Source organism: Suncus etruscus, chromosome 15 (assembly GCF_024139225.1).
Source record: "Suncus etruscus isolate mSunEtr1 chromosome 15, mSunEtr1.pri.cur, whole genome shotgun sequence".
Classification (NCBI taxonomy): Eukaryota; Metazoa; Chordata; class Mammalia; order Eulipotyphla; family Soricidae; genus Suncus; species Suncus etruscus.
Window position 1 is genome coordinate 1,762,300 of NC_064862.1, and position 16,330 is coordinate 1,778,629.

Here is a 16,330-nt window from a genome sequence, read left to right on the forward strand (position 1 = left end):
TTAACTATTGTTAGTTTCACAGGCTAATGAAACAGGTCCAAAATTCAGCTGTTCTAGTAATTAACACATAAAACTTTAATATAAGAAAAGAGAAAACTTTTAAATGATATATTGAACATCTAATTCTAACTTTAAGAAATTAGAAAATGAATAGATATATGGAAAGAGTAAAGTGATGAACTTAAGCAAATTTAGTACAGAGGATCAAATAGTAGCTTATGATTTGTTTTTTGAAAAACCTTGATAGAAAACTGTCAGCAAAACAAAGACCACAAAAACTTAAGAGATACTATAAAACAATGAAAAAATAAGGTTTCTGTTGTATTTTGATTTTTTAACATTTTGATTTAAACACCTTGATTACAAATATGATTATAGTTGGGTTTCAGTCATATAAAGAACACCCACCTTCACCAGAGCAACCTTCCCGTCACCAAGGTTCCAAATCTCCCTCCTCCACCCCTCCCCCACCTGTCTTTGAGACAGGCTTTCTACTTTTGAGCCACACGGGGCTTATTCTTGGCTCTGTATTCAGGGATTACTCCTTGCAAGCTTGGTGGACCTGGAGGCCTAAGTGGTAGTGGAGATCAGACCTAGGTCAGTCAGTCATATGCAAGGTATAGTACTGTATACTGTACTGTCACTTAGGCCACAAGAGCAGGGTTTTTTTAACTGTGTAGAAAAACTGAAAAAATTATATGCAGAAAATTTTAAGAAAATTGACATAAAAATAAGAGTATCCAAGCTGTATCAAAAAAAATCTTGAAATTGGATTGCTTTTTTAAAAATCCAGCAAACTAACCAAAACCAATTCAAAGTTTTCAAAAGTGGTTGTCAAAGTTTCTTATGGGAATTTGTTTTGGGGCCACACCAGCAATATTCAGAGGTTACTTCTGTCTCTGTACTCATGAATCACTCCTGGTGATGCTAGGAGATGCCCGGGATAGAATCTAGGGCAGCTACATGCAAACATCCTAGCCACTGTATTGCTCTAGCTGTGATAATTTTTTAAAATTTACTTATTTAAATTTAAATTTGCTTATTTAGTTTTTTTTTCACATAGACAAAGTTCTTCATGATTGAATTTACATTTGAATTTACATATTGCAATGTACAATACCCATCACCAGTGCACATTTTGCACCACCAGTGTCGCATTTCCTTCCTGCTTCTTGTCCTCTACCCTGCCTAAGAGGGAGTTTCCCCCTCACACTCTCACTCCCCACACCCTTTAGACACTATGGTTTGCATTATAACTGAGGGGTATCATGCCAATTACTTGATCTCCTTTCAGCACCCAATTCTTGTTCAGAGTGATCATTTCCAACTATCACTGTCATAGGACCTTCTGTTTTAACTGCATTTTATCATTATATTTGGGAGGCTTGTACCATGGAAGAATTTACCTGAACCTTATCTCTTTGATACTAATAATTATCATTAAATATAATTATATAATAGTTATTATCTTTTTTCTTATATCCCACAAATGAGTGAAATCATTCTGTTTCTAGCCCTTTTCCTCTGACTCAGTTCACTCAAGATATACTTTCCATATACATCCATGTATAAGTAAATTTCATGACTTCAATTTTCCTAACAGCTGTAATTATGAGACTCATCCTTATCCTCACATATATGACAAAAAATGCAAAGTGGAACAAGGAAAGCCTACATGAAAAAAGTGAACTCAGACCTCTTTAAACTCTGTGCACAAAAGTCAAATCAAAATGTTGATATCAGATTTGGAACCATAAGATACATAGAGGAAAACGTAGGTAGAATACTCCATGACATTGAAGCTAAAGGCATCTTCAAGATTGAAACACTGCTGACCAGGAATGTGTAAACAAAGATAAATGGGACTACATGAAACTAAGAAGCTTTGGCAAAAAGAAGAGAGGCGGGGGCAGGGAGAGTAAGAAGAGGAAGAGGAAGAAGAAGAAGAAGAAAAAGGAGAAGAAACTTCTGCATCTCAAAAGAAATAGTGACTAGGATACAAAGACTACTCAAGAAATGGGAGAAGAAATTCAGATGACCAAAAGACACATGAAAAAAATGCTCAACACCATTAATCATCAGGGAGATGCAAAGCAAAACAGCAATGAGATATTCTAGAGAGACTGACATACATCACAAAGAACTAGAACAATCAGATCTGGTGCAGATGCAGGGAAAAAGGGACTCTCATTCACTGCTAGTGGGGATTCTGATTGGCTTAGCCTTTTTGTAAAACAATGTGGTTATTCATCAAAAAATTCAAATTGAGCTTCCATGTGACCCAGCAGTTCTACTCCTAGGAATCTACCCTAGGAGCCCAAAAGCACAATGTAGAAAAGCTGTCTGCATCCTTATGTTCACCACGGCACTACAATAGCTAGAATCTGGAAACAAACCAATTGCCCGAGAACAGATGGTGAGAGGATAAATAAACTAGGGTACATCTACACAATGGCCCTGGGAATTTTTAAAGACATGACACATTAGGGACTGGAGTGATACAGCATAGAGGGTAGGGCATTTATCTCTCATGCAGTGAACTCATCCCCAGTCAGGTGTTAATTTTTTTTTTTAAATAAAGGAAATGCAGAAATAAAGGAATTTCCCTGCATTTGGATTCTCAGGCTTCTTCTGTCTTATAGTTCTACCCCCCCCCCTTATCTCTTCATAGTTCCTGATCCTTTTAGCTCCTAAAGTTTTGTCAAAGGACACAGGCCAAAGGGCTCGCTTTCCTGACTTCGTTTTTGCCCTCTAGGATTATACCAGAAGGTATAAATCTTACATTTCACTGACCAGAGCATATTCATATAACATTTTGGCATTCCTCTGTTACTGAGACTGGAAAGTATAGTCAGTGGTCCCCTGCTTTCTACTGTTTTTGTATGAAATTTTAAGTGTTTTGTATAATATTATTTTGAGAGAACATGTTCACATAATCTTGATTCCAGTATGTTGTTATGCTTGTTCTTTTATTGCTGTTTCTCTCTTTACTGTGCCTTGTTTAGGTGTATATAATTATTCTGTGCCTTTTGTAGGAAAAAAACAGGTGGTATAGTTTGTGGGTTCTGGTATCCACTGGGGGGAAAAAGTCCTGATTCTTGGAATGTGTCCCCTGAGACTGTGTTATATGAGACCCTCAGTGTGTTAATACCTGGTTCTTTGTGAAGAAAGGGTGGAATGGATGGGGCAAGCAACCAGGATCCTCTACATTGGTTAATTCAGTCTTGAGAGAATAACAGAAAATCTGTTAGTAGCCAGGTGGCTCAATATCTGGGGTATAAACTTGGAAGTAAGTGATAACAAACTTCTGCTCTGCCTCTTGATGTAATCCTTAAATCAATATCACTATTGTGTTATTTGTCAGGCATGTGTGCTATTTGCTTTGTATACATTTGCTACCTAGTTGCCGCACAGTGTGGTAGGTAGTTGACAAAAAGTCCATCTTAAAATTGAGAAATCTGAGGCACAAATAGGTTATTTAACTTCCCTAAGCTATTTTCATTTTGAAGAGATGAGTCAGACCTTAACTGTCTCGGCTTATGAATATGCCCATTGCTACCCCTATCCCACCTTTGGTAAAGAAACAAAACAAAAAAATCATCTGTGTTAGAGGTCATCTCTGCATCAATGGGTTTGTGAGCTAGAGAACAAAGATTTTGCCTTACTCAGTTATTTCAGTAATCCTAGTATATTTTTCTGTGTAGATGTATATATGTAATATATAGGTTTATATATTATTCGTGAATATAATGAATGAATACCTAGAGAGAAAAAGTTTTTTATTGTTGTAATTATATTTCTGCTCTACATGTAAGTTAAAGCACTTGAAATGGGTCAGAATAGCTTGTCCTTTTCTATACCCTGACAAGTTCTGTGAAGTGCTTATATCAATTCATGAGGATTGGTCACTGAGACCCTAGCCTAGACTCTACCCATTGAATATGGTATGTTTGAAGAATTGTCATGCTTATGACTGGAACATAGTGGTCATAAAAGCAACTAGGAGACCCCTTTACGCTATGTAAAAGTTACTTAATAATTTTAAGGAAGGTAGTTGAGATACAGATTTTGAAGAATTTTTATAGAGATATTGTTTTTAATATTTGAAGTAGAGACTTACTCATGGCTTTGTACTCTGCAATCACTCCTATTCCCTGTGGTGCTGAAAATAAATTATAAATCCGTCTCTCGTGTGTGTGTGTGTGTGTGTGTGTGTGTGTGTGTGTGTGTGTGTGTGTGTGTGGTTTTTGGGCCACACCATCAGTGCTCATGGGTTACTCTTAGCACTGCGTTTAGAGATCATTTCTGGTGGGCTCGGGGGACCATACAGGATGTCTGGGATTGAACCTGGGTTGGCTGTGTGTGAGGAAAATGCGCTCTCTTCTTTGCTATATCACAAACATCTCATATTTTAATTTTAGCTTTCCTGTGAAAAACAAATTACAGCACATTTACATTTAATTATTTTGTTTTTATTTTTCAGGATGTGATCTTCGTGGTTGGAAGCTAAGTTTTTAAACTACCCCAATGGATGCAGACAGTGATGTTGCATTGGACATTCTAATTACAAATGTAGTCTGTGTTTTTAGAACAAGATGCCATTTGAACTTAAGGAAGATTGCTTTGGAGGGAGCAAATGTAATTTATAAGCGTGATGTTGGAGTAAGTATCTAAATTTTGGAATACATATTTCCATAGCCTAATTGATAAAACATAATATTAAATTATTTATTCTACAGATAGTTTTAGTATGTTATTATGCTATATAACAATAACTGTAGAAGTGACCTTTTAAGAATTAGTTTGTGGTCCCCCCCAAGCCAGGGGCGATTTCTGAGCACATAGCCAGGAATAACCCCTGAGCGTCAAACGGGTGTGGCCCAAAAACCAAAAAAAAAAAAAGAATTAGTTTGTAAGGGACAGAACGATAGCACAGTGGTGGGGCAGTTGACTTGCATGCTGCTGACCCGATGGACCTGGGTTCAATTCCCAGTATCCCATATGATCCCCTGAGCCTGCCAGGCGTGATTTCTAGAAGAACACAGAGCCAGGAATGCTTCCAGGTTGGCCCAAAACCCAACAAAAATAAAAAGGGAATTAGTTTTTAGAGCTAGATAACCTTTCTGCACAAGAAGACAGTAGTGGGAATGCCTGTGTATTTCCGTACATATTCACTCAAGCATGACTATACTTGATGATGGTCAATGATCTGTCTTTCTCTGTACTAATATAGTGTTCTAACCTTCTGGGAGTAGCCAAAACATTTGGTCTTCTTTGCCTTGGGGGGCATGGGGTCTGGGGAAGGACTCTCCAGCACTCCTAGTGACACTTGTGCAATTGTGCAGCTTTGTACTAAAGCCCTGTGATGCTGTACTCCTCAGATCTGTCTGGGATCCACCAGGCCACTGGGCTGTGCAAGGATGAACATGTAGTTGCCAGGAATTGAGTCCTGGGCCTCATGCGCAGGCTCCCCAGCTATGAATTATTTCCCTAGTCCCACAGTTGGTATGCTTTAGTGACAAATAGCTGGAAACAATGGTTCATATCCTAAACTGGACATTTTTGGTTTGGGGACTATAACTAGGAATCACTCCTGGCTTCGCACTCAGCAATCACTCCGAGTGATTAAGGTACTAAGGACAGGACCCAGGTCTACTGAGTACAAGGCAAGCATGTGCATGCTCCACTCTCTCTCCGGCCCTTACTTGGACTTTTTGTTTCCTTAATAATGCAATATTTCAAAGTCAGTAACTTGCACTTGGCCTTAATGCTTTGGTCGTAATATAAATCTCAATGATGTTTCATTGGGTTTTCATAAACTCAGAGTAATGATATATATTTTGTGTATCTTACGTATTCATTATGAAAATTCAGAATGTAGGGGCCGGCGAGGTGGCGCCTTGCAAGCGCTAGCCAAGGAAGGACTGCGGGACCGCGGTTCGATCTCCCGGCGTCCCATATGGTCCCCCCAAGCCAGGGGTGATTTCTGAGTGCTTAGCCAGGAGTAACCCCTGAGCATCAAATGGGTGTGGCCCGAAAAACCAAAAAAAAAAGAAAGAAAATTCAGAATGTATGTGAAGACTTGATGTTCTTTTTAATGAGTCACTTCCAACTGTACTCAAGAGCCTTGGAGCTCATTTTCAAGTAAATTCAGAGTAAATTCAGAGGCAGTGGGTGTGGTGCTTGCATATTTTGGTGTTCTGCAATTAAGAATTATTGATTTCATCAATAATGCCTATTTTTTTCTTAAAAGGGAATGAGCTACTGAGAAGTTTTGAAACAACTTCCTAAAATGGCTTTGAAAACTTAGCATTTCCATATACCAGGAAATATGGGTTATATTGATGGACCAGCAAGTAATGAATGATTATTAAATGTAGAGTAAACAGTCCAGTGTTTCTCCATTGTGTATATGAAATTTTTTAACTCAGATTTTATTTTTGATGCTTGGTAAATTCTCTAGAGGCATATTAATCATTTTCAAACTTTGATAATGTGGAATATGACAGCAAAGAGAAACTTTTAACAAAGTTTTACAGAAAAAGATCTGGTTATGTTTTCATCTATTCTGTACACACCTTCCTTAAACTTAGAGGCTATATATATATTTTTTTCCATTTTTTGGACCACACCCATTTGATGCTCAGGGGTTACTCCTGGCTAAGCGCTCAGAAATCGCCCCTGGCTTGGGGGGACCATATGGGACGCCGGGGGATCGAACCGTGTCCATCCTTGGCTAGCGCTTGCAAGGCAGACACCTTACCTCTAGTGCTACCTCTCCGGCCCCATGAGGCTATATTTTTATAAATAAAAAGTTACAATGAAAATTTAAATTCATATATTATCTTGAGTTTTAGTCCTTGAGTCTTTAGTCCATTGGCAGATTTATTCAGTCTGTTTTAACTGTTTTTCTATAAAGGAATAAAGATGTACTGTTACATCTTTAGCTCGTATTTTTCATTCAAGATTTGCATATTGAACTTGAATACATAATAAAACTTCTTAACTACAATACACAATAGAATGTAGTGAGTGATGAATATCGTGAATAAGTAGAATTTGGAGTTGAAAACTATGACGGAAGACTGGTTTGGATGGAATAATCAAGAAAGACCTGTTTATGGAGGCCGGCTCAGATAAGAGACCTGACAAAAGTCATGAGTTTTATACCATGACTATTTATACCATGACTGAATGGTATAAATAAAAGTGACAGTGACGACAGTGCTCTAAAAACATGAACTTTGGGCTGTTTGAGAATTCATACATACTGCAAATTTTGGCATGTGATCTAATTGGAATGAGAGTTGAAATATTTAGAGTACAGTTTCACTTATATATGTCTTGTTGGAATAAGTTCTTTGTATCTTTTTAATATATGTCTATCTTTTAGAATGGGTGACTTGGAGAATGGTTGAGTCTTGGTAATCCTGGCTGCATAGAGCTTTAAAACCAGGTGTGGTATATTTATGTAATCAAGATTTTTGTTTTTATTTTTATTTTTTTTTCAGAAAGTATTAATGAAGCTTAGGAAACCTAGAATTACTGCTACAATTTGGTCCTCAGGAAAAATTATTTGCACTGGAGCAACAAGGTAAGTGTTAGTCTGAGGCTTTTATTTTTAAATTTTCTCTTACATTGATATTTCCTTGAATGTAAAAGCAAATTATATATAGATTTCTTTTTGGGGACTGGGAGAAGGGTGTTGGGTCATACTTAACAATGCTTCGGGGTTATTCCTGAGACTGCTTGGGGATCACTATGGCGGTGCTTGGGTGGCCGCATGGGATGCTGGGGATGGAACTCGGGTCAACCACATTGCAAAGCAAATGCCCTACTCACTATACTATTGCTCTGTCCCTTTGTGAAGACTTTTTCACAGTCCTCAATTATTTCTATGAAACTGATTATCTTTTTCTTTCTTTAAAACCATAGTGAAGAAGAAGCTAAATTTGGTGCCAGACGTTTAGCTCGCAGTCTGCAAAAGCTAGGTTTCCAGGTAAAAGTACCTAAGCTCACAATATGTGAAAAAGTTATTTTGTAAACTGTTTTATTAAAAGCCTATAAAAATTAACTTCATAAGGTCTTGACATTTTTCTAGAGTTGTTTTTGGTATGATTATTTGACTTAAAAATACAATAGCAAAAACTTGCCCAGATGGGTATCTGTAGTGGGTCTTTATTTCTAGATCCTTCCCCACAGACATTTGTTTTCTCACATCCTAAGAGCTTTTTTACTTCTTTACATTTTTTCCTTTGGTACTTTTCAAAAGTAAAAAAAATGGATTATTTAAATTATCTCAGGAGGGTATGTTGGGCTGAGAAGCAGAAACCTGAAGGACTCTGTTGATTTTTACACATGGAATGAGGAGACTCTCGTCCATGATGGTCGCTGCCAGGTTGACTTGATCACCTCTGATTTTGTAGAGACATAAGTTTTATACACATTATATACTTGCCCATTAAAAATAATGAGTAAATGAAAGAAAGATAGAGATGAGTCGTAGTCCCAACAGGTGGACCCAGGCTTTAAGGAATGTGGATAGGTCAGTAATGCAAAGTCAGTTTTCAGAATTTCTGGTTACTTCTCTGATATCTGAGTGCCAGGAAACCTTGAAGCATGGGGGTGAGAGGGCAGCAGGACTTGGAGAGAAGGATGGTCTAGGGAGCCACATTTTCTGTTACTCCCCTTTCCACAATTGCATCAGTCTCTTCAAGCTTTGTGCAGGTACTTACTTGGAAGACAGATTATGTAGATCGATTGTGGTCTCATAAAAGCTTTGGAATATCAGGAGATAAACCACTGGCAGAAGTAGCATAATTAATATATATAAATATTAATTGTATTGGACATTCTTGGCATATCAAGAATGGGGATGGGGGGATTTGGAATAGTTGGGTTTTGTTGATAATATTTTATTGTTGTTTTTGTTTGTTTGTTTTTATCATTGTTTTTGAACCACATTCAGAGGAGCTATTTGGGGAGGCTGTCTTCTGGCTATGCACTCCAGGAAGTGCTTAGCAGACCATATATGGTGCTGGAAAGCGATGCCAAGTTGGCCACCTGCAGAACAAGTGCCTTAAGTGCAGTATTCTCTCCAGCCACAACATAAAAAACATGAAAGAAGCACTAGCTAAAAAAAAAAGTTTTGTGACCTAGAATGATAGACCTTCATGTTTTCTCTCCAAAGAATACAAATCTCTAATTAAATTCACAGAAATGTTATTTTACTTTAATGCATCTAAGGAAATAAAAACTTTGGAAGCTCCCTGTTTATTCCTGTTCATTTAAGTGACAACTTTCACGATTATTTTACTTTGTTTGCTTTACGTCTCTACTTTAATTTTCTTCCTCACTAGTCTCTCCTATCCTAGTAACTTAAATATCCACACAAAGTTGTTGTTTTTTTTTTTTAATAATTTTCTTCATACATCTTTACAAGTAATACACAAGTTATAACATGACCCACAGGCCTTTGTTAAGTTATAACTTTTAATGAGATTGAAGCCCAGTTCATTTTAGAACATGCCTGTACCAATCTACTTGCTACCCCTTTGAAAGATCTCCTTATTGACAACCTGTTTGGGGGAGTTCTTTGTGTCCACACGAAGTTTTTACAAAAGGAAAAATAGAATCAAAAGACTGAAAATATACAAGTTCCCAGACTTTGTTTAGGAGGTGTAGGGCCCCACCTAGCAGTGTTTGGCTAGTTGGCGGAGTCGTTCAATGCATTGATGCCAGGGCTCAAGGATGTGGTACTTCTTAGCCCTGCAGTCGCAGAGATGCTCTGGGACCTCCAGAGCTGCACCAATGCTAATGAGGATCACATCTAATTTGCCTCCTATAAGGCAAGCTTCATGATCCCATAACCTCTCTGCAGCATCTCAGGTTTTACTTTTAATGACTTTTTGTAGATTCTCCACCTTCGTTATGACAGTAAGTAGTTCTTGATAATTTTTTACATTTTAAATCATGGAAATGTAAGTTATTTCCTGTCATTTCATTGAAGATGAAAACTTTAAAAATATTTTGCTGTTTTTTTAAATTATTAATGTGTTTCTGTGTTAAGATTAAAATTAGTTATTAAAAATTGCCCTGCTAAATAGACTTATTTTCTGAAGTAATTTATTGAGTTTTATTTCTTTTCCAAAGGTAATCTTTACAGATTTTAAAGTTGTAAATGTTTTGGCAGTGTGTAACATGCCATTTGAAATCCGTTTGCCAGAATTCACAAAAAACAATAGACCTCATGCCAGGTAGGTGTTTGAAGAATAACTTCAAATTTGAAATTACTTATCAGGTTACATGTAATTTTATTAATTGTGACTTTTTTTTTGGCATAGTTATGAACCTGAACTTCATCCTGCTGTGTGCTATCGAATAAAGTCTCTAAGAGCTACGTTACAGATTTTTTCAACAGGAAGTATCACAGTAACAGGTATTTTTTCAGTATTAAAACCAAGCTCTCTGATATGAGTAGAATGAGATAAGAAAAGTTTCATAGAAATAAAGAAATAAAGTTGATTTGCTCTTTTCAGTTATTTTCTCTTTTTTTTTTTTTTTTTTTTGGATTTTGGTTTTTGGGCCACACCCGGCGGTGCTCAGGGGTTACTCCTGGCTGTCTGCTCAGAAATAGCTCCTGGCAGGCACGGGGGACCCTATGGGACACCCGGATTCGAACCAACCACCTTTGGTCCTGGATCGGCTGCTTGCAAGGCAAATGCCGCTGTGCTATCTCTCCGGGCCCAGTTATTTCCTCTTTTTAAGGAAAACTATAGATTGTTTTGTCTGCTTTTTTGTGGGAGAGGTTGTTTGTGTTTTGGTTTTTTGTTTTTGGGGGGGAACACGCAGCAACGCTAAGGGATTATCCTGACTCCGCACTCGGGAATCACTCATGGTGGTGCTCAAGAGACCATAAGGAATGCTAGGGTATCAAACCCGGGTTGGCTGCATTCAAGGCAAGCAATCTACCTGCTGTACTATCTCTCTGGCCCCTTATCTGCTTTTTTATATTATTTAAAAAATTCTCACATTAGTAGGAGGCTCAGAGGCCACTTCAGGTAATATTTTTCCTGGCTTTTGGGACGCTCAGGAGCTATCGAGAGCCACACCCAGCAAGGTAGAGAGGATTATGTGGTACTGAGTATTGAACTTGGAACCTCTCTTAAGCATAGTATACACTGTGGCACTGCGCTCCCTTTCCAGCCCTCCTCCTCATCATGTAATTTATTTACATTTATACTTCTGTTTCTTGTAGGTTGTTGTTTCTTATTGCTTTGTGGTAGTCTAGTGTTTTAATATGGCATTTTAATAACCAGTTGAATGCTATAAAGGATATTCTATTTTGTATAAAGGGAACAGTTAGAGACATAGTACAGTGGGCAAGACAATTGCCTTGCATGCAGCCAACCCAGGTTCAGTCCCCAACAGACTAATTGTTAGGCACAGCCTGAGCACAGACAAGAATGATTCCTGAGCACGAGCCAGATGTAACCCCTTTTTATCGCCATATGTGGTTCCAAAACAGCCAAAAACAAAAAAGCAATAGTAGCATATAGTTTCACAATGTGATTTTTTTTTTTTTAATTCATTTAATTCTTCATTTAAAATGCTGGAAACAGGAGACAGCAAGGAGGTAGGGCGTTGGCCTTACACTTTGGCTGACTTGGGTTGATCCTCGTCATCTTATATGGTCCCCCGATCCTGCCAGAAGTACTTTCTGAATGCAAAATCGGGAACAACCCCCCGAGTGCGACTGGCTGTGGTCCCCCCAAAATAAAATACTGATAGTCCATTTTATTAATAACTTCATTAGAGGTTTTGCTTTGCAGAATATTTAATTAAGATTATTAGTATGGGGCCGGAGAGATGGCATGAAATGAGGCGTGGTTCGAATCCCGGCATCCCAGATGGTCCCCCGAGCCTGCCAGGAGCGATGTCTGAGTGTAGAGCCAGGAGTAACCCCTGAGTGCTGCCGGGTGTGACCCAAAAAAATTAACAAAAAATAAATAAATAAAAATTAAAAAAATTAAAAGATTATTAGTATGTCTTTTATTTTGGAGCTGTACCTAATTGTGCTCAGGACTTATTCCTAGCTCTGCCCTCACTCATGATTCACTCTTGGTGAATGCTGGAGACCACATGGTATCCTGAGATTGAGATCATGTTGGCAGTATGCAAAGCAAGCACCTTCCCCTCTATGCTATTGCTGGAGCTCTAGATTGGCATTATGTTTTATGTGACTTTATTGTAAATCTGGGTCTTTTAAGTATTTAGAGAAGGTATATTTGAAAGGTGAGATAGAAATACCAAAGGAGATCTCCAAATACAAGATGATTTTTAAAGTTATTATAATTATAAATTATACAGGGGCCAGAGAGATCATTCAGGTTGTAAGACACTTTATCTTTAATGAGGCCAATCAACCTCAGTTACAAATACTTGGCACCTGATATGGGTCTCCTAAGCACTGCCTGGGATCACTCGAGCACAGAACTAGGAATAACCCTGAGCACTGCTGGGTATAACTCAGACCCCTTCTTGTCAAAATAAATAAATCATACAGGGGTGACAAGTTCATCCACAGGCAAAATTGATCTTAGAAGAGCTCTTTAGCATACTTGATTTTTTTACTTTAGGGGTAAATTTATTTTATGCTCTAGTCTAGACCCTCAACAGATAAGCTTGAACTGTGACTCATCCTATGGGGGGTTTTAACATCCTTAGAGTCATGAGTGAATCTTAAAAATGTAGTGATGGAAACAAGTCTTATTCCTTCTTTCCACTGTCTGCTTCTACATTATGGAATCCAGACTTCTGAAAGGTCCCAAAGTCTATTGATATATTCCTACTAAATAGAAAATAAATCAATATATGTTCATATATACGTACTCTATTTATTAAATAACAGATAACACGGCGATGAACTGAAGAGAGTTGACTTGGCTAAGTAGCATGCATTTTATAAGTTATATGTTATTATGTAACATATATCAGTGTTAGCAGTTTGTACTGAGTGGTTCCTTTGAGCAAAACATGGTACAATGCAGATAAGGTAAAGGAAGGAAAGAGCAGACCAGTATATCTTAAGAGATTAGTGCCCTTGGGACTGGAGAGAGAGAGGGTGGGATCTTGCCTTGCACAATGATGACGACCCAGGCTCAATCCCCAGCATCCCATATGGTCCTCCCAACACCGCCAGTAGTGATTAAGTGTAGTCAGGACTAAGTTACCCTGAGCATCTCTGGGTACAGAGGGGAGGAAATTGCTTTAGTTGGGCATGTGTACAGGAGGGTTGTTTTCCTTTCGTGTATTAACTGACTAAGCTTCCCCGGTAAAAGGGCCTGAATATGGGATTGCTGGGAATTTGTGAGTACCAGGTGGTGATCTGTGGGGACACTTAGTTGAAATTGTGTTCTGGGAGCAGCTGTTTCGTTATGTTGATTTCTCAGATTCTTGGGAGTTTCTGTAGAAAGCCAGCCATGGGTCCAAAGAGATAATGAATTAATAGTTGTCTAGTCTCATTTGTCATTCCTTTAATAAGAATATTATAGGGCTTTTGATTGTATCCCGTTTTTTAATATAAGCTTTTTTTCATAATGGTAACCAAATGAGTCTAATTATATACTTTTAAATATACTTATATATGTATATATATATTCTATGATATTCTGAATGACCTATTAATTTTCGATTCTGAAATAAACTTTTTCTTGGTGTTCTCTTCTCACCCCGTCCTCTTGCATTTGTTACAGGGCCCAATGTAAAGGCTGTTGCTACCGCTGTGGAACAAATTTACCCATTTGTGTTTGAAAGCAGGAAAGAAATTTTATAATTCACTTCATTGGTTAGAATCCCTAACTGAGCACCTTTTAAAACCTGCTGCACATTGGACTCAAAAGGAAAACTGGACCAACAGTAATTGAGAAAATAGACTCTTTTATTCATTCGTGGGTACAGTGTAAGCTCCAGTCCCTCTGGATTTTATTTCAAACTTTGCTGTAATATAAAAAGGAAGTTTACAAGACATGGCATTGCTGCTTTTACAAAAGGACATTCTATTTATTTTCGCAGTAATACTCATGTCCCTAAAAGCAGAGCTGTCACAGTGTGCACTACCTTGAATTGTTTTCGTTGTTGTTATTTTTTCCAGTTTGAGCTAATGTGTTTTATTTGTGAATAGTCTTTTACATTTTTGTATGCTGAATATGGGCACCAAAGAACCTGTAAAAGTTATCTTTTTCAATTGAATGTGCACAAATAAAAGTTTGGAAAAGATCTCTCTTCATATCCATTCTCTAACTTTTAGTCCCCATTTTCTATTTTAACAAAAATTGTATTCATGGTTCTTTTTTTAATCTATGCAAGCTTCGATTTTTGCTGAATTGTGTGGGCTTCTTTTTTTGAAGTGTATTTTGTAAATATATATATATATATATGCTCCATGTGTATAGTATCTTTTAATGCTCTGTTACCAAATATCAAATAGGAATTTTTTCTTGCAGATTAGAAATAAAACATGTACATAAATTTTAGAGAACTGCAGTAGGACTTTATAGAATAAGCATAATGTTTTATGTTACTAATTTAATATGATAGAAATGTTAAATATCTTTTGAAGTTGCAAAATTGTAGTTTTAAAAAGAGAAAAACTCTTGCCTACAAAATGGATGTGAGAAAGAAGCCGTGATGGGTTGTACCTCATTTGTACCTTTAATTCTGGAAAGACTCAACTCTGTAGGAAAGTTAATAATCTGAGAAGATTGGTGCTCAAGGCTGAACTAAGAGTCTTGTCAGAAAATGATACATTTGCTGTTTGAACTAGAAGTGCCCACAAGCTGCCTCTGTGCCACAGTGTAATTATTATATAGTTCACTTTGAACTTGAAAGCCATTGTACAAGATATGTCTTTCCCCTAGCTGTGTCTTATTTAATGGAGCTGAAGAGTGACTAGACAGATTCTTGGATTGCTACTCTGAGAGTCATAATAAATATGCATTTGTGAAACTGTCTGGCTCACCCATGAGACCTGGAATGGTGAAACAGAAGGAAGCTGTGGTGTGCTCTGGCTCGGAGTTTATTATAACCAGTGATGATTTCACCTAGAAATAAAGCTGAGTGGAGAATTGGATTAGCTTTTCAGCAGAAACCTAGAATATGTTTCAACACGATCAAATCCTGAATTTTTCCAAAATGTTTTGAAACCTTTGTGGAAAATTGCAACATCGTAACCTCCATGTTCTTGTATGTTTTCCTTGGAAAACCTAATCTCAACATTGCACTGAACAATACATGTACTCTTTTATGTTTGTTTCGTTTTGATGCCTTTCCTGGCCCTGCTTTTCACTCCCTCAAAAGTAGGGAGCAAATGCGAGTTTTTGTATTTTCTTTCTTGTGAAAGACTTAATTGTGATTTTCAGTTTTTCTTTTAACGTTTGTGTTTTATTTGCTTTAGTTTAAGACCCAGTAGAATAGGCAACTTCATCAAATACAGAGAAGGAAACCTGGTCTGGGTAGACTAACGATTTTCAAAGTTTAGAGATCGTCTACGTGGTTTTCCTATTTAATGTTCACTACCACCCAGAAAGGCAGGCAAATACAATTACATGTGGCCAGTGTGCAAGTCTAGATTTAATATTTTCAGTATTTCAGTGATTTGAAGACTGAGTAGATTAGTAAGCATATTGCCATGTTTTCTCAGAAGAGGAGGACAGACAATCTGGCCAGTCTGGTTCCAAGACTGCAACGTGAGCATCTGCTGGCAAAGTGTCACTAAACTTTTAACAAAGCTGGTAAGAAATGAGTGTATCTTGTGTTTTCTGCTGGCTTTTCACAAGTGCTGTAAATTTTTTATAAATAAAAACTGAATATATAATGTAAATTATAAGCATCTCCTTTATTTTTGAAAATGAGAACATTGGAACATATTGGGTGAAATTAGCTTGACGACAATTTAAATACAAACTCGATGCTGAGTAAGATACTGACGGACATGAAATGACTAGCATCACACCTACGTTCATGAAGTTTCTTACCCATTTGTACAGAACAGTTAACTGCAAACTAGCTAAAGCAGATACAGTTTGAACTTAGACAGAAATGCGTGTGACAGTCATGATGCTTGGCAAAGAATTCATGTTGTTTACCTGCCTTTTTACATCTCTGATTCCATTGAAGCTTGACATAATGTATTAAATTGATCCTCTTCAGAACATACTTTTCCTTCTCAAACAGAAAACAATTACATGCTCTCACTTGGAAATAGAATGGTAAATTAAGATTTCAGATCTCTCCTTTTTTCATACACACTGCCCCAGCTAACTATAATTTA

General features: G+C 37.4%; 1 protein-coding gene across 1 annotated transcript in view; it reads left to right on the forward strand.

The window, feature by feature from the left end:
* The window catches only part of TBPL1 (TATA-box binding protein like 1), a 38,121-nt gene extending 22,247 nt beyond the window's left edge, over positions 1-15,874 (forward strand). The window contains exons 2-7 of the mRNA XM_049788033.1: positions 4,484-4,662; positions 7,512-7,594; positions 7,936-7,999; positions 10,153-10,256; positions 10,344-10,438; positions 13,755-15,874. Of these exons, the coding sequence (XP_049643990.1) occupies positions 4,528-4,662; positions 7,512-7,594; positions 7,936-7,999; positions 10,153-10,256; positions 10,344-10,438; positions 13,755-13,834 (561 nt within the window). The 5' untranslated portion in view covers positions 4,484-4,527 and the 3' untranslated portion in view covers positions 13,835-15,874. The remainder of the gene's footprint in view (positions 1-4,483; positions 4,663-7,511; positions 7,595-7,935; positions 8,000-10,152; positions 10,257-10,343; positions 10,439-13,754) is intronic.
* Positions 15,875-16,330: the final 456 nt, after the last annotated feature.